At 37.1% G+C, this 23,077-nt stretch overlaps 1 protein-coding gene across 6 annotated transcripts in view; it reads left to right on the plus strand.

Annotated features, from left to right (window-relative positions):
- The window catches only part of STXBP5L (syntaxin binding protein 5L), a 195,308-nt gene that overhangs the window by 147,371 nt on the left and 24,860 nt on the right, over positions 1 to 23,077 (plus strand). For 2 of the 6 annotated variants that reach the window (XM_079305321.1, XM_079305322.1), the window contains 2 exons: positions 1,110 to 1,181; positions 8,460 to 8,525. In XM_079305321.1, the coding sequence (XP_079161447.1) occupies positions 1,110 to 1,181; positions 8,460 to 8,525 (138 nt within the window). Of the gene's footprint in view, positions 1 to 1,109; positions 1,182 to 8,459; positions 8,526 to 16,237; positions 16,289 to 23,077 lie in introns of all 6 variants that reach the window. The other 4 variants (XM_079305324.1, XM_079305325.1, XM_079305320.1 and 1 more) reach the window with 3 other exon arrangements.

The following is a 23,077-nucleotide window of genomic DNA, read 5'->3' on the forward strand; positions in this document are numbered from 1 at the left end:
GCTTGTGTATTAGAAATATTAATATTTCAATAGAGCTAAATTTTGCCATACTTTGTTGGTTATCTGAATGTTTACTTGTATGAGCATTTACTTGTATGAGAAAAAGTCAGATCATCTGTTTCAAGTCTTTCCACTTGACATATTCCATAGTAACATGCAAGAGTCAGACACAATTATGAAATGTGTTTTGCATAGCTGTGAAGTTTTACAGTTAGATTTTAAAATACTTTTGAAAATGTGGAGTTTTAAATCTAACCCTAAAATTATAAAAGCAACAGGTTATAGTGGGTTCATGCCACCAACATTTTCATCAGCAGGCCATGCACTGAATCATCAAATCCTACTTCTCCATAGAATTATGGGAAGTATTTTATTAATTGGGTATGTGTTTACACTCCAAACAGAAAGCAAAATCTAGAGGAAAACTTATAGAATAAAATACAAGTCTTCAGGTCTACTTCTGCTCCTGAAAGACCATTTATCTCACTTTCTATGCATTTAATCATGGCAAGCTTAGTTCCCATCTGTGTCAAGTGTTAAATATGTAAATGTGGCACAGCTGAGGAGAGAAGAGATGAGCAGCTTCAAGTTGCCTTCAGCTTCTCTGTCTGGTTTCAGCCAGCCTCAGAGCAGTTTCCTAAGAAATGTGAGCAGCTAGCCACAAACAATATGCTGCAGAGCTCCATACAAAAGGTGGAGGATTGCTCACGTAGAGAAGCTGTTATCAGCACTGTATCACAGCAGGTTTTGCTCTGTCAGTGACAGTCTGGGCCAATCCTTTAAGACATCATTCCAGCTATCCAGTGCTGCCAGAATGGAGCCCACTGGGGATAGATGACCACTAAAAAGAATTGCAACTTCTAGATTGCTCATAGAAACTATGCATCTAAAAAAGCCTCAGCTGCTTTCTCACCATCCATCCCACATCCTTTACTTTTTTGATTATTTTTCTTGTTATGTCTCCCAACTGGAAGGTAAGCATCTGCTGAAATGTCTTCACCTTGGCTGTTCTAGATGCTGGTTATGATATCACTTCCTTTCACTTTAGACTGTTTTTTCTCTCTTTCCTCTGCCTGCTGCTGATGCTGGTGTACTGGCATGTTCCAAAGACAACTTTTGCATGCGTGGCCTGTCTAACTTTTATCCAGATTTAACGAAACGGATCCGTACTTCCTATCAGAGTAAGTTCTATAAAGGTTAGGCAAAAAGCTTTATCATGATTGGACTATGCCTGATTGAACCCCATGTGTTTTTGCTTTGTAATGTGTTTTTTAAAACGCATTCAGCATGCATGCAAACTTATTACATTTTGTGATGTCAAACATGCTTATTTTTGACAATTACCTTTATTATACAGAAATTCTTTTCTTTAAAAAGGAAGTCAAAGAGAAAACCTCAGTTTTATACAGGGCAGATTGGGCCTTAGAAATTATTTTTCAACAATGTTATGTTTTTGGTGACAGTATCTTTCTTTGATTTTATATTTGTTTCCATGTTCATTTACCAATATGAAGCATTTCTTGTTTTGCAATGGCACTATTTGTAGTTACCAATTAATTATTCCCTTTTTTCTGAAGAACAATGTGGCTTAAAAGAGTATCCATTAGATTGGATGCTGTGAAATTTAAAATTTCAATCTTGGATTGTTACTTAAATATTTGGCTTTGGGGAACCATCCCATGCCTTTCATCTTTGATGGGAAATGTAAAGTGGGCATAAAAATACATTCATCAAAGTGGGCTATGAAAATTCATTATTTTAATATCTTTACATTTTGAGTTTTACTGATATTAAATCTAAATATTAGTATTCATCACCACAGAATGCAGTGAACAAACCTCTAATAAATTTTGGGAAAATGACTGTTCAACAGATGAGCCATATGTATCTTAATTAACTGCAGTACTTATATGTAATTAGGTCTCCAGGATGCCTCTTTTTAAAGCACTTTTCACAGAACAATTGGATAGGCAATTTTATGTTAAATATTCAGTATAGGCAGGGTAAGGGAGAGGCAGTTCTTTTATCATCTCTCATAAAATTATGTAGCTGTTGAAATACATTCATACACTTGCATGACACATTCTGTTCTATCCCTCTAGGCTGATTTCTGTGATTTTACTTCATAATAGTTCATAAAAGTGGTCTATCTAGTTAAAAAACTAGTCCAGTTACAAATTCAGCAGTCCATTAAATGGTTTGGTGTATGATATCTTTAAGTCTATTAGTCGGATTTTGCTAATTTCAAGTTTGTAACAGAGAATCTGAGTGACAGTCAAATGCTCGGGTTTTTTTTCCCCTTCTAAAAATTTGATAAATGCTAAGGGCAAAAATTACCAGTGTTTTCATTCAGAAGTGCAAACATAGACCATAGAGTCTTTCATAGCTGAAAATGTATTATCTTGTTTCTGTCTTCATCCCCATAATCAGAAATGTCTGCAAAATCCTTCTATTAAATAGTCTGAGTTTTAGGCAAGATCATTAACAGCCTAATTTCTTTCCTTAAAAATGGTTTGGTTCTTGCTTTTGTCCTTTGATACTAATATAGGAGTATGTATTGTATGATCTGAAAGATGCACAGAGTAGTGAGATCAAGAGCAGGACTAGAATCTGTCACAGATTGAAAATATCTTGCAAAGTCATTCTCAAGTTCTGCTTTGTTATATTTCTTATCTGCGAGATGAATTTTAAGAGGAGCATTAAGAGAGGATTCTGGATTTTGCTTACAAGTTTATCTTATAAGTGATGATGATGGTAAAAGTAAATTATTTTTTGAAATTGTGCAATCAGAGCCAATATTATTGTAACAAAAACAGGAGCAGTCATGATAACAGAAGCATTAGGTCTAAACTTTTGAGGGTTATATCAATGAAAATGAAAGTTAATGGGAAGATATACAAGCAGTTGATTCAATTAAGTAATGAAGCAGGAAGATAATTTCATGTGAATCAGTATGAGAAAATAAGACTTGCAGACATTGAAGCCAAAGGAGACATTATCAATGGGCAAGATACTTAGATTTTTGTTGGTCATTTTAGAGGTGATTTGCAGGAAGAGACAATATAATTTAGTGTCCAGCCTAATTATGAGAGTTAAAGTGTGACATTCAAAGGTGTAACCAATATTATGGATTAAAGTATCAGAGAAGACACTGATGCTGATAGTTCTGTTGATGTAGTAAAGAGGACACTTCAGTACTTAAGAAGTAGAGTTCATCTTGGCAACATTAAGTTCATATTTAGACACTCTTGAGTAGATTTTAGAAAGACAGGGTTACTACTTGAACCTGGATGGAAGAAATCCAAGTTAAAGATATATATTCATTTCAAATACTGGGTCAGAGGAATAAAGTGTTTGATATTTCAGTATTTCAGTCTGGGATGTCCTGCAACTTAACAGGGAAAGGAGAAAAAAAATCAATGAACATCTAAGAGGAAAAAAACCAGTATGTTGGAGAAGATAGGCTTTCCAGAAGAAAAACATAATTGACAATGTCAAGGACATCCAATATGCAAAGCATGGTGGTGAAATAAATATTTTGAATTTTAGCCAATAAATCTATAGATAGCTTGATAATGGATATGTATGTAAAGTAGATCCAAATGCACCCAGAGTGAACTTAGAGCATCAAGGCAGCACATTCTCTGTTTTGGGAGGTAAAAGTGGGAAAGGGAAGCAAGAAGGGCAATTCTACATATACATAGTGGAAGAGACTGGAACGTAGTTGTCTAATAAGGGAAATAATTTGAGGAAAATAAGAAGCTAAGATGAGCATAAATGCAGAGCTGGGGATACCTTTCAGGTGTTGATGACTGGTTCCATTTGCTGTAACATCTGCAACCAACTCACTTTGTAGCAAGATTATATGACAAGCCAAATAAAATAAACTCACTCTGCTGTGCTGCAGAGTTATGTGGTTGGTTGATTGTTGTTTAATTGGTTTTCTTCTTCAGCTGAAATCAAGTTGTACATGTTATTACCTGATTGTGGGTAACATGCATTCAAATATTAAAACAAGTACATTTATTGCATCTGGAGGGATAATGTCTACAGCAGAAAATAAAGATACCAAAATGATGCAAAAGGAATTTGCATCTCCTACTAGAAATTCATACCATCTGTTGGTAGGACAAAAAAATAATCTTTATGAAGCATCCAAAATGTTTTCAAATCTAAAGGATGTTTATACATTGCAAAATAATTTTCATAATGAAGACTTTTCAGTGAGAAGTTCTTGTTCTTCTCTCAGGCCAGTCTCTTTAGAGGGGTTAAGCAAAAGTAACCTTGGTCTGACAGGAGGACAAAAGAAAACTGTGTGCCATGAGTCATTGTATATCAGTAATTGACACTTTAAGTCACACCTAAGAAGCTAATATAGATTGAGTTTAAGTCAATGGCTATATTCTTAACTAATTTCCAAAGAATGCATGCATAGATATATATATATATATATAGGTATATAAACATAAGTAAAACATAGTATGATAATTCAGTGGGAAGATGAGGGATTAAAATAACACTAGCTTACTTATTTTATTGGCTTGTGAATATTTATGATAATTAATTTTTAATTAATCTATTTATGAGCAAAGATGTGATGGCCTTGGGTGCTTTATGTCAATGCCCAGCCAGGGACACCAGATGTACTAGTCTGAAATTTCTCCTTTGCCCCGAGATCACCCCAGAGGGACATGAAGGTGGTTCAAACCCTGGCTTTCTCTGAAGCAGTCGAAGAGAGATTGCTGGAGACGGTTTTCTCTTTTTCCAAGGATTGTTTATTATTTCTTATCTCAGGGATCTTTTGCCTGGCCAGCAGCGGTCTGCTCAGCCTGGCATCCATGGTGGAATCTGCCTGGTGAAGGCAGGGCTTATCTTATATAGTTTGTATTACGTATTACATGTTTGCAAAATTTTCCCAATACAATCCAATTTTATTAAATGGTCCAGCCCTGACTCCATCCAATCTAAAAGTGCCAATGTGTCACCCAACATGGATGACATGGAGAAGAAGGAGGAAAAGGTGTCCACCCCCCAAATTCTCCATCTTGGCCACGTGTCCCTTACCATAAACATTCAAAAAAACCTATTTATCTACGTTCTGAAGGTCTAATTTACACTTTACTAATTTAATAATTTACTAATTTACTAATTTTGGTGACCTGTTTCCATTCTCCTTGTGCTGACAAATTCCCCCAGGGGTTAGAATTCAGTGCCTGAGACACCAGGGTCTCACTCAGAGGTCTTTGAGACCCTTGCCAGGGGGGTTTTGAGACCCCCAAGGAGGCCAGGGGTATGCCCTGGGCTCCCACATTTTAGAGTAAATGATCAGTCTGAATCATTCAAACATACAGATAGAAATTTCAAACTTCAAACATAATTTTAAATTATGGGTTCATTAAAATTGTTACCTCATGCTCATATCCATAGTATGGGTTTTGGTCCTTGAATACAAAGGAAATTAAATTCACACTAAACTTAGAAAAGCATTGATAGGACATGTCTTTAAAATTTTGATGCCTTATGTGATGTATTTGCATCTTGCACTATTTGCACATGTTTACGATTTGCTCAAATCAAAGCCAATTCCTTTATAATGTCCATGGGTATATCTTCTCTCAGGTGGTTGTTCACATTGTGAGTCTCTGGGTTTTGCCTTTATTTTTGCTGTTATGTTCTTCTTGCTCTAGGCAGGCTTTAAATTTGATGGGGTAGTGATTTTGGAGGGCTAAAAATAGCTAAAATATCTTGGGGCGCAAACTGCCTACAGAATTCAAAATGGAATGTGAAAATATTCTTCTAATCTCACTTAGCTATTGTAGTCTCTTAGACATTTGAGGGAAGCTGAGGTTCATGGGCATATTTATACATGGTAAAGTAGTGTAAAGATTTCGTTTTCTTGGTAATGAAAGTTAAAAATGAGCAGTAGTACAAGGAAAAGTTTGAGGGCTCTCTTATCTCAAAGGGAAGCATTTAGTGGAATCAAAGATAACACATAAAAAAAATTCTTTTCAGTGAATGAGCAATTCATTGCCTTACAACATCTTCAGAATTTAGAATTTAGTAAGATTAAAAGAGACACTGGATAAATGGATGTGTAATGAGCGGAACTCATAATATTTTGAAGCAAGAAAAACTTATGGCAGGAGAAAATCTGCAAGTGGAAGTGCTTAAACAAATCTAAGTGAGATTAAGCCAATGCTCTTGTGCAGGGCAGATGGCTAGCACTTACATTTCACATGGGGATATGTTGCACTTTTTTAAAGGCAACTGTAGGTGGTCATTGCTAGGGGTGACAGTGGTTTGACAGCAAGTCAAGATTTGTAGAGAAGTTCACATGTTCAACATTCTTGAATTCTATAACATGAAATGTACCTTTAATTTTTTTATGTTGCAAATTGTGCCAAACATGAATAAGTTGTGGTCTTCTTACTGTGATTGCTCTTGGTGGGTACAGTTTGACATTTTCCCTGTTTAAGTCCATACCACCATAATTTATATTGAGATGGAATATTGGTTTTATGAACTCCATAGTAAAAAGAACTCCAAACTATTTAGAAACCAAGTCTGACCGGGGATTTGATATTGTATCCAACACCAGTACTAATTGTACAAGGTTAAAACACCTTACAAGATGTTAAAACTTATGTATGTCCAACAATACTTTTGCAAAAGAAACTGTATAATTTTTATTTACCCAAGACCCCTGATGCTATGCAAATGTGCCAAAATTGCTCCTGCTGCACCTTGCAGTCAGCTCTGCAGCAATCAATTCTGTCCCAAATCTCTAGGTACATAGAGAAACCTTGGGTTCAAGTGGAAGTAAGATCCTCTGTACTGGAGAGGCTTCCTAAATTATTGCAGTTCCCAAATATTCTCGTAACATCAAAAGTGACTGAACTTGCAATTGATTGAAATATAAATTTTTCTCACAGATTCCAAGTGAAATCATAGAAAGATTCAAGTACTTTTTTCAAAGTAAAGAATCTGGTTTTCAACAGTAGTGTCTAGTTGGGCAAATCTTGTTTCTTAAGTCAGGAGCAAGTATGTTGTGAATACTGACTTAACAGACTCAATCAACTCTGCTGGCTTTCCAAAGGGCTCTCAGCATTTTTCTTGTGCTTCTGCATCTTCATTAGGGATAGGAATTTTTTTGTTCTGCTGGCTGTGGCTCTGGATCCTCTCCAGTTCTTTTAGCAGTTCAAAAATATATTATTGTAATGTTGTCAGTACCTGCATTGAGATTCCAATGGTTTTAATACTAAGAAAGCAGGACTGCTGACTGAGTAATAGAATTTTCCAAAACAAGACTGTATATGAATTTTAGTGGTGAAAGTCTCTGGGCCTTAGGGCCCAGAAGCAATAAAAATTGTAACAAGTAATGTTGCAGGAGCCATGTTGCCCATTTAACGCATGCTTAAAGGTTCTTGTAGGATGTTTGATTCTCAGGATGCAGCACAAGCAGAGTGTCTGTGAATCCAGTATGAGTATGAGAGTAATGTACACCTGACTGTGGGCTCTGACCTGAGTGCTGCGGGTCCACCTAGCTGGCATTTGAATGTCTGGGCAGAGCTGCCTGTCAGTCCCACATAGCCAATGGCATGGAGAGCCAGAGCTTCTATAACGAGGGTGAGCCACAGGGCATTAAAGATACATACAAGGGGTTCATTTGTATAGGTATGGCCACACCCAGTTCACCCACTCAACAGTTAGCCCATGGTAAAGCTAGAGTGAGCTCAGACTTTCCCTCTCCGCCATGCCAAAGGGCTTGTTTGAACTTGAACATTCAACTTTTGCCAAAGATGGATTTTGGTTTGCTCGTAGAAACAAGCTCGAGTTTATGCAGTATAGACTAGGGTTTCTTTCCTTGGTGCTGTCTTTCATATAGGTGGAGTTCCTGACAAGTATTTATAAACCATGTATAAAGTATTTTGTCAAAAAATTCAGTGTTGTACTCAGCCAGCATTATCAATGCTTCAGTTTCCTTTAAAATTACCTATCTTGTGTGAATTCATGAAGGTTCTGATATTGAACAGCAGCAGTAATCTTATTTTTTTTCCTTCCCTCTTTTAAGATTTCGTCCCTGCATTAGGGAGCAGTTGAAAACACAGAGTTGTTTCCACATCAGTTTGACAGGGATTAATGAGTTTGAGTCATATCGCTTTTAAACTATCCTTACTTGTTTTCTTTTGTTAGGTACAGTCACTCTTTTCTATCCTGACACACTCGGAAAACAAATCTGAGTTAACGAGAGGTGTGATTGTTTTAGTTTTTTTTAAACCAAGCCTAAATTGCTGCAGTGACAGCCTGAAAACTGCACTTATCTGAAATAAAGTATTTCCCTCTCATTTCACACTATTCCTTTCTCCAAATTGACTTTAAATTGCAGAATATCATTAACCAAAAAAGTTGAAGCATGCCCTGTTAGATTGTAACTTAACTCTTTAACTCCATTTTTTCAGGCCTGACTGAACTCAATGACAGTGCAGTTTCCCTGGAGCTTGAGCGTTGCAAGTCCCCCACTTCAGGTAAAGGTGATTGGCTTCTCTTCCTGCAATCTGTATAAGCCATTCATGTCATGCATCACTGTGTTTCATTAATCCCTAAGAAGTGAAGTGCACAGTTCCAAACAGAAGAAATTACTGGAGAAGCACTTTTCATGTAACACAGTAAAATCTTGTTTCCTTAAGGAAAACTTAAATGCACATGGGGCATCTTGAGGTGGACAGTGTGAAAACATTTGAATAACAGGACCATGCAGGTATATTCCTATATCCTCCTATAAGAAACTTGTTTCTCTGTATTCTTAATAGGCTTTCTAAATTTTTTTACAGTAAGGAATCCTTGTAATTCTATATGTGTATGTTATGCATAGCTGTACATGGAGAAATTTTTGAAATCACCAAAATGGAGAGGGTAAATTTTAGCCATTACAACCCCGGTGCCTAATTTACGTAATTTACAATGAAAGCAGAACCTCAGATAAAAATACTTGCTCATCAGTCAGAGCAGGGAAATCTTGGCCACGCAAAAATTCGTAAATGCTTCCCATTTTACCCCTAGTCCTTCAGAAGGTGGAATTAGTCTCATTCCTAAAGACCTTTTCAGCAAGTACCTAGTCTACATTGATCTCTTTAATGTGAGTTCACTGACTTAAAGATGGTTGCTAAGAGCTGTTTTCTAGTAGCTGGCTTTTAAATGTTATGGAAAATAAGCAAGTGTAGCTGTTATACATTCGTTTTGCTAATAAAACTAATAAAATGTTTCCCTGACATACCAAGAGCTAAAACAAAAGAGCTGCTTTGAAATATGTATTTCCTTGTACTCTTTGCAACCCCAAATCTGTAGACACAGGGATATCAAAGTAAAATAGGCTATAATACTATTGGTATAAAACTAGGAGCTCAAACCCTTGAGCAAGACCTCAGAAATATGTTATATAGAATTTAAAATAAAGCATTTGATAGTTTAGTTATAATTATTTATTGTGTGGCTCACTGGGACTCAACTTTTCACTTTTGTTTTCAGAAATGACCTAAAACCTTTCATTTTCTTTTCACTGACAGCTAAGAGATGACTGAAGTGGTAACCACATGTGCATATTCTTAGCTTTATAATGATGACTGTCTCCTAGAACGCTTTACTTTTTCTGCATTTAACTTCAATTTGTCATTCTGCTAGTGCTCAAAAATAGCTCTCTTATATAAATTTGAGATAATGTCCTCCAAAATTTATTATATTTTTTCTGTTTTGGAGATATTCAGCATAGAAAACATAGCATATTTATGGGTGTTTCCTATTTTAGTACTTTCATGTTGTTTTCCAAGCTATATTTATATTTTTAAAATGTGAAGTCAGGTGCAGTTTTGTAGGAAGTAACTATAATTAGAACTACTTTTTAAAACAAGAAGTTTCTTTTACTGTGACTGATATTAATTAATTTTATTTAATTAATATTGCTTCTGCAGACCTTCTGTAAAACAGGGCAGAATCCAGCCTAGTCATCTGGAATAAGTGACTTCAAAACTATGCCCTTCAAAATCTGAGAGTAGAACTAATCCTGTGCTTACCAGCACAGCCTCACACCTACATCAGCCTTCTCACTGACTAATGTTTCTTGCTCATAGAGCACAGCTACGTACCTATGGATCTGTCAGGCAGAGTCCTTCTACTTCCAGCCTTGCCTTTATCTGTTTAAAGTCCACGGCACATGAGCTCTGCAATGAAAGTGTGCTGCGTTCCATAAGTGATCTTTGTGTTTGTAAAACCACTGACTGTGTTCCTCTGCTGAAAACGGACCAAGACTTAATCATTTAGAAAGTTAGCAAAACCAGAAAGAACACTTGAACTGCTCTGTGAAGTGGTTCAAATTGCTGCCCAATGGAGGAGGGCCTGCTGAGAATAACTACAAAAGGTTGCAAAGACAGACAGAATGGCATTTGATTTGTAGCAGTTCATTCTGGTTGCCAGAGCACATCAACATCAGTTCTTCACCCAGCAGAGAAGTTTATGCCCTGGCTCGAGTAGGTTCAATACATACACAAAGTGCAAATTGCTGGGGGCACAAGTCTATATGGCAAACACTGCACACAGGATGGATGGCACAGTGGTGAGCATCTTCATCCTTAGTTCTGTCAGAAGGGCAATGATTTGAGGAATAGCATTGCTGGGCTCACGTGTGCACTTTGAGTCTCCCAAGACAATACCTAGGAAGAATCCCTGGGGCACACTTGCCAATGTAGACATGAGTATTTCTACATCTGAGAGAGCCATTGGTGGCTTAGTCAGATTTCCATTCTGTGTTGGTAATGGCTCCTTGGAGAACTTGAAAAATCTTCTGCCTCCTTTATTTCTTGGTCTGAAGTTGTACATTGCTTAGACTGCCTGAACTATCTCTGTTTCCATGAAAAATTGATTTTGCCTATAACATTCTAGTGCTTGACAATGTTTGAGCCTCTGACAAAATTTCTGCAGAGACAGGCTAGGTCAACTCAGTAATTTGGCTTTTGGCTTCTCTTCTCCCTCCTTCAAAGCAGAATTAGGTATTTGTGTGTTCTATCACTGATATGAGTGTTGGAGCGCTGAGCAAGAGACTCAGTGAAGGGCTGAAGAGTACTCTCTATTTCATATGCTGGTACATAATTCAGTACAAATCCTACTTTTTCATTAAGTAATGAAGTATTTAAGTTTCATTAAGTAATGAAATATTTAATTTGGTTCCCCAAACTATCTTTTCAGATGTTCCTCCTGTGCTACTTACTAAAACATGACTTTTCAGATGATATAATTGAAAAATCAGATTCCCATTCTGAGCACCATTCAGAATAGAACATAAAATTAAACCATTTAATTAAAAGTTTTCTGGTAGGCAGAGGAGAAGAATAATCTTCTTTAACCACTGGTATCTTGTTTAATTAAACTAGTATTTAAATATTATAGGGATGCATTTCCAACACTATAAAGGAAAAGAAGTTAGTAAAGGCATTTGAAAGATTCTGCATATTTTTTAATATCTGAGAGGTGGCAATTTTTGCTGTAAGTGTATTCTGGATGTAGTAGTATGTATGGAATAACACCGGTAAAAACTGTGGAACAAAAGAACTTTAAAAACTCCCAAACTCTTACCTATGTAAACAATGTTTCTCGAATGCAGAAATGAAGCAAGGCATGCCATATCATGCTATTTGGTGGCCTAAGACCAAAAGCCCCAGAACATCCTATTTTTACTCCTGCATGCCTTGTTCGTTCAAACTGCATTTTCATTTTTGTTTGTGATTTTGAGATCAAAAGGGTTTTGTACTACTTTCATTCTGCAGTGGCACATGAGAGCTCAGTAACTCTAAAGTACTCATCATGTAAGTAGGGCTGTATCAAATCAAATCAAATTACTGTGTAATGTGTTACAGAACAGTACCCATTCCAGTAAATTTCGCCTTCATTATTTTCATCTCATTAGGTAAACTTGTTCAGGGACTCTTAGGAATATAATGTATAATATATAATTATGTATGTCGATTACTGTTGTAAACATTCATATGGAGCTTCATCCTGAAATATATAAAAGCAAATACACTGTGAGCACAGGAAAATACAACTTTGATGGGTCATTTGTTTGTTGTGTGAGATGTAATTGGACACTTTAGACTCCTTTCCAAGGCCAGAAGGAAAGAATTTATTTAGTCTGTGTATAGAAGAGTGACTTCTAAAATATCTGTTCTAAAAGAAAAATGGATTTGTGTTTTTTCTTAAGAAGAACCTTCATATTAGCTTGCATCCAAAATGCTTTTAAGATTTTGAAGCTTGGAGAAGGCTGTGTGAAGATTCCCACAACTGATTACCATGAACTTTGAGACAGATCCCTAATGGCAAGACTATGGTTTCCAAATCCTGCTATCCTTACTCATTCCACTGGTTAAATCTGCTGGGATTAGGCCTTTGCCATGCCAAACCCCTACATTCCTATATGAAGTTTTTTTAAAATAGCTTTCTTTCAAGAAGAATATAATTAAATTTCTTAACAATCATTCTCTTTCTTAACTTGTGAGTGACCTCAGAGTAGCTGAAGTTGAATGAAGCTGAATTTCATTTGAAAATTATATTCTCCTGGAAAACAAGCTAGAAATTATATGTTTCAAAACATTTTGGGTGTCTGCAAAACATAGAATGTGATTTACTTTGAAACTTAGTTACTGACAACACTGCAAAACCATTTCTAGTTATCTATGTTAAATGTAAAAATGTTAACTAGTCAGAAGGCAATAATTAGAGATTAGCTTTAGCAGCATGGATACAAGGTGCATTTTTCACTATTTCCCATAAGCAAGGGAGTTCCTGAATAGGTGAATTCATGCTTAAATTTTTGAGAAGGGACTTCTGTGTAGAGAGCAGAAGGAGCTGGGAACCTGGGTTTGGGCCCTTGTGCAGTCCCTGGTGCATGGCTCAGGCTTTAGCAGTAACTGGGACTGATATTTCTGAGTGTCAGCCAGACAGAAAAATCCTTTATTTAGTCATCTTCATTTTGAATAATCTATGAAAATCTATGACCATGGTGCTGCTGTAGTAGCTGAGGGAAACTCAGCACTGAATGGCAGTGCTGTGAGCGCACGTTTGTTTGTTGGTTGTACCTTGGTGTTTTCCTTAAAAGACTGAGAGGAACCATATGGCTATGGAGCAGGATGTTGTCAGGTCAGAAGACCTGCATGCTAAGCTTAGCTGGCTGCTAGACTGTACCGAGGAACTCTTCCTCATCCCACAGTTTAATAATTTCACTCTTAACACTTGAAGCGCTTATGGGTAGGGGCTGTCTTGCCTTATGCTGTAGCATCACAATTTCTGCTGGCTGCCTCCAGTGTGAATATAAACAAATAATGATATTAAACAACTCTGCTGGCCTCTTGAACCTTTATACTCCATTCTCAAATAAAACTGGTTTTCAGAAGCTCAAAGTCAATGATAGGCTTATTTGCATGATCCTTCTTTATAATAAATGTAAAGATAGTAAAACATGCATGATTTAGTACTAAAAACAGATAACATAAACTGATTAGAATGTAGATATTATTAATAGTCAAAAGTTAGTTTAAAAAACTAATATGCCCAGCATTAATCACAGTAAAGCATGAAAGCAACCAGCTTCTTCTATTGTTTTTACCCTCAAATATGGGGCCTATTGACAGTGATCTATGCTGTGTCCTAGTGCATCAATGTCCAGCTGTGTGATTGCCATGTGAAAGGTGTGCAATTGTCATGTATCAGCTCCCAAACGAAGCCTATGTAGACTCCTTCAGAGGAGAGTCCAAACTTTGCATGTGCTGTATGAGCCTACACACAAACATCTGGGAGCTATTGCGATTCAGACATGTCACCACCTGGGAACAGCTGTGGCATGCAACACAAGATGTGTAATTCCTGCTGTACACAAACACCTGTAACCTAGAAATAGGAGAGGTCCGACTACCGATTTTCAAAGTTCAAAGCTGCATTATGACAGCACCAATTTAGCTACTCTGAGTCCTAATCTGTTGGTAAAGTGTCCTACAGTTTTTCTTATAAATTGCTTATTGTTTTTCATAAGGCTGATTAGGTTAGATGTTGTACTTCCACTAAAAGAAGATTATATCATGAGTGATGCTTCTTTATAGTACAGCACTGATTTTCTGGGGCAGTGGCCTCCCATTCAGTCTGAAAGAATATTTGACAGCTGCTCAGATATATGAAATAGGCTTTTAAAGGCTGTTCTGAAAATCAAACTGCCCTTTGTGTGAGTGCCTAAAATGGGCGTTGGTGCTTAACACTTAGCACCCAAATTAGAGAATTTTTATGTAGTAGTGTTAATGTGTCTATTTTTGATAGGCTGATCTGGAGAGACCTCTTTGTCATGTCCTGAATTAGTTGCTGCTACAGATTGATTACTGGGAGGGCTGTGCTGGTTCTACTACTAGCAAAATATTGCTCCAGAGTCTCACATGTTCCCCTACTCATCCCTGAACAAAAAAAGAAAAACATCTGTGTCCTGGTTTGGAAGACAGGTGTCTGCTAAGAAAGGCAGAAGACTCTATTTGACAGAGTCAGAATACAACCTGACACCCAGCAGTCAGGGTGTTGGTGGCAGTCCAATTAAATGGTGGCTGCAGTCCTTCTAGAGTGACAGATGTGGTTCAATTGAAGCACTAATCCTGTAGAAAGGTGCCGTTTTCCTCCAAAGGTCCAGTGATGATGTGGCAAGGTCCAGTTTTCCACTGGAATCCAGTGGAAAAGGCTGCTTTGGTGTTCAAAATCTCAGTTTTTATCCTCCCCCTGGCTGGAGCATCTCTCAGTGGGACCATGTAATTTTATCACTCACACAGTGAGACTTAATGGCCCATTAGCAAGTGACTTCTTTCTGGAGGGAGGATGGGTTGTGGAAAAGATAAAGATGATTGCCCCATCTGGTTTTAAAGATGGCCCATTAGCAGATAATGTGTACCACAGAGCTAAGGATCACTGCCCAACATGACTTCAACAGATGGTGATAGCATACACATTTCTGGTCACATCCTGTATTGCAATCCAAGACAATCTGACATAGGTGCTGGCTGATATTTAATTCTGCCACATTGGAGGCTTTCCAAAAGAATACAACAGAATCTTTTTTTTTTTTTTAGGGATTTTGTGGCTTAAAAGAGTGTTTGTTTGTTCTGGGCATCCTTCTGACCTAAAAGCTTACTAAATGAAAGAATGTGTTCCTTATATTCATATGTTCCTGTCATGGTGGTACTTTTCAAGTGGGACTTCCTTTAGAAGTATAATAATAGTAATATAATATTAGTTGACAAATATTTGATTGTTCCATTCTAGTAACAGACAGCATGGGTAAGGGAAGCCAGAAAACCATGTGAAAAAAATAATTAATACAAAATGAAATAACCAAATTGGAAATCAATTCTTCTGAATAATTAATAAAAGATTTCTTAAGGCATTTTTTCTGGTAAATTTCATGCCATTTTGACTGCTACAAGACATGCTTTATTTCAGTTCTCTGGTGTTCATTGTTTGAAATGCGTTTGTGTATGAGGAAATGAAAACATTTTTGAACAGAAAGCAAAATTACCAGTTTCTGCCATAATTGGAAGACAACAAATAATTAAACCTTCACTGTATTGAGTACAATATTTTGATGACTAAATTAGCGTCATATTATGTCTTGAAGCTGCTGTAGTTTCTTTCTGTGCAATCTGTCTTCCTTTCCATGATATTACAACAGTATGTTCTGTCCCCATAACCTCTACAATATGCCTTCTCTTTTTTAAATGCTGTCTCAAGGTGTGATGTCATCAGATCTCATAATTTCATTGCACCTTTTTATTAAATTTGTTTTCAGGTATTTAAATATTTCTGATATACTGCATAGGCAGCATTTGCAATATTTGTCTTAATCTCATTTGTGGTTTCTTTTTTTATCATTCTTGTCACCACAAAGTAAGATATTGCAGCACACAGCCAAAGCTGTGTGAAACATCATTCACTCCTTGACATCTGTAGTAATTTTTTTCCAGTGCTTCTTTGTTCAATTGTATTTATTTTGCTGAATGGTGTAAATGAAAATATTTAAACCATTATTCTGCTTTTATGTGCTTATTAAAAGAAAAGTGCAAAAAATTTGCAACATGGATTTAACCAGAAGATGGCATGTTATTTTCCCTCACTCCTTTTTCTTTCTTACTTATTAACAACTGCCTTTCTCCTTTTTCTGTTGTTTCAGTTAAAGGATCAAGAAAGTTAAGTCTGCCAACAGATCTTAAGACTGATCTTGGTACGGTAGGCAAAAGCCGACAGCTTTAAACTTCCTTACATTCATCGGCAAAACATTTTACCGATTCATGAGATAACACAATAACTTCAGAGGCTTTGTCTGAAAAGGCTTTCTAAAAATCACCTATTAACCCATACAGTTCTGTTGGCAGCTCTCAGCATTTTGCTTGTTTAATATTCATCTATTTCATGTAGACATATATTGCCAGTCATTACACACTGTGTGTGTAATACTTTATTCTGAAAAAGCTCCAGAAGTTTTTCCAAGCCGGTTGTTGGTGAACTCTGCCTATAATATCCAATGCATGCACTAGTCTATTTTCTTTATTTGGTGTATGAATTGTGCCACAACAGTGATAAGACAATCAAACATCTGTATTTTACAGTGTCTTTAAATGTCTGAGATGTCAGATCGGAAGTTAGTCATTTGCCTCAGTCCTCTCCTTGAGACTTACCTCAGCCAACTGTTAAATACATAATTTTCTGTAATCTTTTTTCTCAACTCTGCTTTAATATTTCAGTGGAAGTGCATAGTGAGAGCACAAACTTTACCTTAAAAAACCTAAAATGAAAATTGTTTATCTTCATTAACCTAAAACTTCTTGGAGCAGATCATGCAACACTGTATCAACGTAAAGGGTATTGCTCCTGATATTTGATTTGGAATATGGGGTTCGCACAAAAAAAATTCTTATAATTGTTCTTTAAATAGTCTCAAGGAGTTCTTTCTAGTTTTTCTTTCTTGGGAAGTTTCCCTTGTAAGATGAATGAAAAAGTCAAGTAGCCATGTCCCATTACTTAGTGTCCTTTTAGAGATAAAAGTTAAAGTTGGTTATTGTGCTTGGATAAAACAGCTGAACTTCATTTATGTCACTGGGAAAAATCTGCACCTATTAACCTATTAACCAAGGTAGCGCTTGTTCCACAAAGCTAAAGTCAGGGGTATAAATAGGTATTTCACATTATAAATTACTGAGGAACTTGGAAAACTGTCAATTGCTCCTGGTAAAGATTAAATAAATAAATGTTGAAAAATCATTGTAAAATTCAATCCATATTGAACGGGTTTCAGAGTACGAAGTCATTCAGTTAAAATAAGTTTAAGAAAGTAGGAATGGAGGAATACACCTAAACAAAATTTGGAGTGGAAAATCATAATGTTCCTAATACTCCAAAAAGGGGAAGACTTTAGATATAGACCTGTAAAATTAATATTTATTGCTGAAATAATGGGCAGCTATTAAGAGGGAAGCTGAATACTTAAGTATCAAAATAGCCATAGGATAGGACTTAAGACTAAGCCATATTCTACAGATCAAACTTCTTTTTGTTAGTATTATTAAAAATACATTGTCTTGAAGAACACATGGCATTAAATAACTTTAAATCCTGAAGCGTAAGACAAGCAAAAGAGAAACTTCATGGACAAAAGACTGGATTTAGAGGTTTTTGAAAAGGAAAGAAGTATACCATTGTAATTAGAATTGATGAGAGCTTTGTTGTGTAATATAAAATGCTGCATATCAAAGAAAAAGCCACCTTATCGTCAGCTTTCCTGTAATCGTGTTGGGAGCAGGTCAATATCAAAAGCTCTGCCTAGAATATATTGGCAAATTGCAGGCAGATTTATATTTTAAAAACCCCAAACAAACACACACACACACAAAAAAAAATATCCCCAGAAAACCCCAAGGACTAGGAAGCTGGGTATAAAGCTCCAGAAGTTAAACAAATTCAGTCTGAAAGGGTAAGAAGCATGGTGATCTATTTTAAATATATTACATTTGTGAGGAACTTAGAAGATTATTAGAATGCATAATCCTACCTGTAGTTCTAATTTCAGAGTAGTCATATTTCTGCCATTCCTGTATTTGCTTGTATTCATTATTTTTTAATAGTATAGAACAAGTTAGGTATAAATGAAAATAAACCTAAGAAGGTCTGGTGCGACATCTTGCAAAAACTGGTGGAATGCCATTGATTCCAAAGCTTCATAAGCACTGAAAAGTGCAATCAAATTGCCACTAAAGCATCGTGTTTATTGCTAGTACCACAGCAATCAGGTATCTTGGGCTCAGATTACCCAGAAGCTAAGGAAGCACATGGAAACACCATTCAGTGTGTAAACTGGCAGATACTCATGGATAATCAACAGCAGAGGGAAGCTTAGAAAAGGAAAATATGATGGACTGAAGAACCCCCGAACTTTCAGCTCTCATTCATGACTGTCTTAGAAGGGCAAAATTTCCTGTTAATTATTCTTGCCATTAAAACTGTGCTTAATTATAGATTGCTTAGTTTACAACAGGCTGGGAAGAGCCTCTTTTCCTCAGTATAAGGAACTACATTTAAATGAGAGTTCCTAGAAAAGATGATGACCACATTTCAGTTACTTCAGTTCCAAAATGTCCTGGCCACACTTTCAGAGATCTTGGAGATTATTTATGCACTATTTGGCTGTTGCCTGAGACTGCCCCCACAGTCTGTATATTCAGGGGCTGACAATAATTTTTGGCCCACACTCCTTGTAAAGATTCAGGTCACCACTTTGAAAGGATAAAATATTGTTGGTGCACCCCATTGGCTCTGGCTCGTAATTTTTTAGAGAGTGTTGATACATCACCCACTCTCAGCAGTGACTGCAGCTAATTGGGACATACATTAGCATTTGGCAGCTTACAGTTCCGCTCTCTTCTTATGATGTGCCTCATGGAATGTCCTTGCTTTCACTATGATTTGAATTGTAAATAGTAGAGGTTAAGCAGAATATAAATGTATTTCAGATGGAGGTGTTGCCAGTACTGGAAATTGCTTGGAGAGTAGTTTGCTATCATTTAGGGGAATAATGTGTAATCTGATGAATCGGGGTGTTCTTGTTAAACCTCAGCAGGATTTTCATTACCTAAAGGTACTTTGGGACTCCATTTTGACCTTTATATGACTGATGAAATTGATCTCAGCTTCTTTTTATTTTGATGTGGTTTTTATTATCTCTCCTTGCTGAAGCACTTGTCACCTGTGGATGTTTTATCTCCACACAGAAATGAGTGATGTGCCACATGAACAGATACACCGAAACAACTTGGTAGTTTTAGTTACTTGCAGGTCACAGCAACCCAATTTTTGAGTTGACCAGAAGGAAGACATGTCAATGCTGCTGCATAGGCTGTACAGCTCCTCTATTGCCCTTCAGATGCAGTTCTGAATAGTAGTAGTATCTTTCTTTTTAAACTTAATAATGTTTTCCAAAGTCTTCTGAACAGATCATCTCCATTTCCTTGCAGTGTTCCACAGAAATTAATTATGGGGGTAATCCTAATTTCATTTAATCAAGTGGAGAGTCTGAGATATATCAAAGCAGCTCTGTGTGCCTGGATATGAGAGCTTTCTGACTTTGCTTCACCAGCTACTTGAAGCATCACCTTGTATTTTTCTTTTAGAAAATATTTCTGCTCATTTCACTAAAACATTTTAAAGGTTCCATCTGACCACAGGGAGCCAGAGAGAAGCCATAGCTAAAGATGGGGCAGAGTCAGTAACTGCTGACTTTTCTAGAATTACTGTGAACAGATGATTTGACTGTAAGGAATTATACCATCACCTAGACTTTATTAGTGAAAGAACAAAAGGAAATGCAAATATAAACAGACTTTTTTTTTCTTCTTGCTAAGTTGTGATCTTCAAAATTTTAATATATGCTTTCTGCATTCACTTGTAAGCAGTGAATGAGTTCTTTGCCAAATCAAGTTAATGTCTTCCAATTTACATTGTAGTGAAAATCTAGAAGAATTACCAAATAAGCTCATTTTTTCCCAGAGGTTTGAGGAACATGTTTGTCCCGGTTTGAAAGGACAGGTGTCTGCCAGTAAGGGCAGAAGTTTCCCTTTGAAACAGAGACTTTGGTTCCACTCCCTCCAAGTATTATAATTGTTTGAATCAAGGACTCTGAGGCAGAGATAAGGGGGTGGGAATAACAGCTCTTTTACTAATATATCTAACTGTACAAGCAGAAAACAACAGCAGTTATTAAAATTGCTAACAGAACAGAATAGATAACTCGGCGTCAGTCCTTTTAGATGCAAGCACGCTGTTTCTGTGCTTAGTCCCAGCCCAGAGCTGCTGAGGGGCAGGCAGGAACGGAGGCAGGAGGGGGGGGGGGGGCGGCAGCGGCCACGCCGGTCTTGGGTGGGAACGGGCTGGAGCGGACGGTTGGCGGTTCCTCACTCACCGTTTGTGTCCGGGTGATCAGCTGTGTCTGCAGAGGCAGGAGGCTGAACCGGGCCGATGCAGGGCCGGTGATCACAGAGGGTCTGGCTCTCCTGTGCTCCGGTTGTGTGGGCTCAAGATCGGGCATCCTCCTCCGAGCTCGCCGGAAACACGAGTCCCCTCCCGAAAGCCTCAGAGGCCCCTCCGAGAGCCGTTCCCACCGACCCCTTTTGTCTAGAGTCATCAGAGACCCTGGGTGTAACCCAGCCAGCTCCATTGGCATGATAATGGGAAAAATTCTTTCAATTGACACAGTAATAGAAAAACACTCAACCCAACAATGTTCTAATGCAGAGGCCAAAAACTTTAACTCTGAAAGTTGGGTTCATAAAACATAATTGTAAGAATCAGATTAAGGACCTGGAGTTATGGGTTTGTACTTTATTTTGTCCATTTTGGATGAGGTTTGTGGAATCTATTTGATTGATTTATATGGTAATAGAGTTATAATATGACAATATCCACCATTTGATGCCTTTATATTTCATTGACAGAGAAGCATCACTTTCTGGATGCTCCCAAGCCTATAAAAACGGTGCTTGAAAATTAAATCTCATTTCTATTTTAAGAATGACCAGTGGAGTTATAGCAATTCTTGCTTTAACTTTTCCAAGTATTTACAGCAGTCATTAGGCACTCAAACAATTTTGAAGCTTTTAATCTGTTTTTGCTTACTACTGCATTGGATAAACTGGTAGATTTTAGGTGGAGCTTTCTGTATTGACTTATCTGGATCTGTAGTGCTGTTTACAAGGCTAAAGAACATTTCAGAAATTTTAAAACTATAGGAGTTGCTTTGCTCCTTGGCATGACTTTGTGGAAAAGACAATCCAGACATCCAGGTGTGCCAAAAATTTTCTTTAAATGCTTGGCAATATACATTGAAAATTACTTGTATTTTTGCATGATAAGGATTTTAGGGACTGCTCAGTGTATGTCTCCTCCAGAAGGACAGAGGAACTTTCTGTCCCTTTCTCTATCTGAAAGTACAGTCTGAGTAGAGGAATCATCGGAACTCTTCCTCTAGGTAGAATCACAGCATAATCAAGGTTGAAGGGGATATTTAGACCCTCCCCCCCCCCCCCCCCACAGGTTTAAGTCAGGTCAGGCTATACCAGGTAGGTCAGGACAGTCAGGACAGTCTCACAGGTCAAGTCTCACAGCACTTGATCTTCAGTCTGGCAAATGCCAAAGACAGAGGAAGGATTTCACCCCTCAAGTGGCTGGTTATGCTCTTGCTGAGTCAGTGGGGGATGAGCTTTGCCTTTCCTGCTTCAAGTTTGATCACTATGAAGGTGCAAAACATTGTGAGGTGGACTTAAGTTTTTCACTTTTATAGAAATTATTTTAAACCTTTAGTCTTTCAGCTACTTCACATCTTGGGGCTTGGATTTTGCATTCTATATTGAGGACCCTACTAGAGTCCTTTAAAATCTCTTTATCTTCTGAAGGTCAGGTGTATGGCAACACCAGTTTCTTCCTTCCTTAAGTAGGAGAATGTTTATCATTAAACATTTTTGGAAGAGAACCTATGTATCTAATGGATATATTAACACTCTACCAGTCCAAATAACAAGAATTTTTAAAAAACAACAGGATAATTCAGTTATTATAGCAGAATACGCATGTGCTCTGTGGTAATATTTCACAGCAGAAAGGGAGCTATTTTCTAACTTCCAACACTCTCAGATGAGAAATAAAAATGTACAACAAACTCAGCTACTTGGAAATTTTTCAAGCAAAGAGTTAAAAGGAAAGGTAAGTGCCTTAAACTATATAAAAATACCCTAACTAAAATGGTTATAGGTAATGCAGTTAAATTTTCTCACAAAAGAAAGGCAATAAAAAGCCTCATTTGGTAGTTGGAATAACGAAACAAGCAGTAAAGATCCTCATACATTTAGGAGTTGGTAATAACAAAATGATATGCAACTGCTAGGTTCCGGTGTAACAGGTACTCACCGTTCCCAAGTTCTTTGGTTTTGCATAAAGAAGAATTCCTTACTGAGCACTTCAAAGGTAAGTAATTTTCCACTCCTTTCATGCACTGCAAATACATACAGGATATTCTTCCCTTCTGGGGTCTCTGTTCACATCTCAGGTTGTAACATTTTTCATTTTTAAAACCAGAGAATGAATGCCAGTTTTTTCCATAGTGAAAATGCAGGGGCAATGCTACACTAAAGGGTGCTGGACAAGTAGTTGATATCCTGGTGGTCTTGTGGTCCATCCACTCTGCTTGCATGTTCAAGTGTTGTCTTTTGTGCATCTCAGGATTTATCACGTTTCATGCTTATGTTTCAGAATTCAATCAAGTTTTCTGTCTTATGTTTACCTGTTTATTGCACAGAGCATAGCAACCATTTATGTCAGATTATTCTGTAGAGGGCACTCTGAGTGATGTGTACTTTTTCAGACAGTCCAGTAGTGTGGTGTTTTATGATTACTTGAAATTCAGCAGATGAATCTGAGGAGCAGACTTAGATCCAAGTAGTCCAAAAATTTCCCACTATTCTGTGGTAGC

The sequence above is a fragment of the Erithacus rubecula genome (genome assembly GCF_903797595.1).
Source record: "Erithacus rubecula genome assembly, chromosome: 1".
NCBI lineage: Eukaryota > Metazoa > Chordata > Aves > Passeriformes > Muscicapidae > Erithacus > Erithacus rubecula.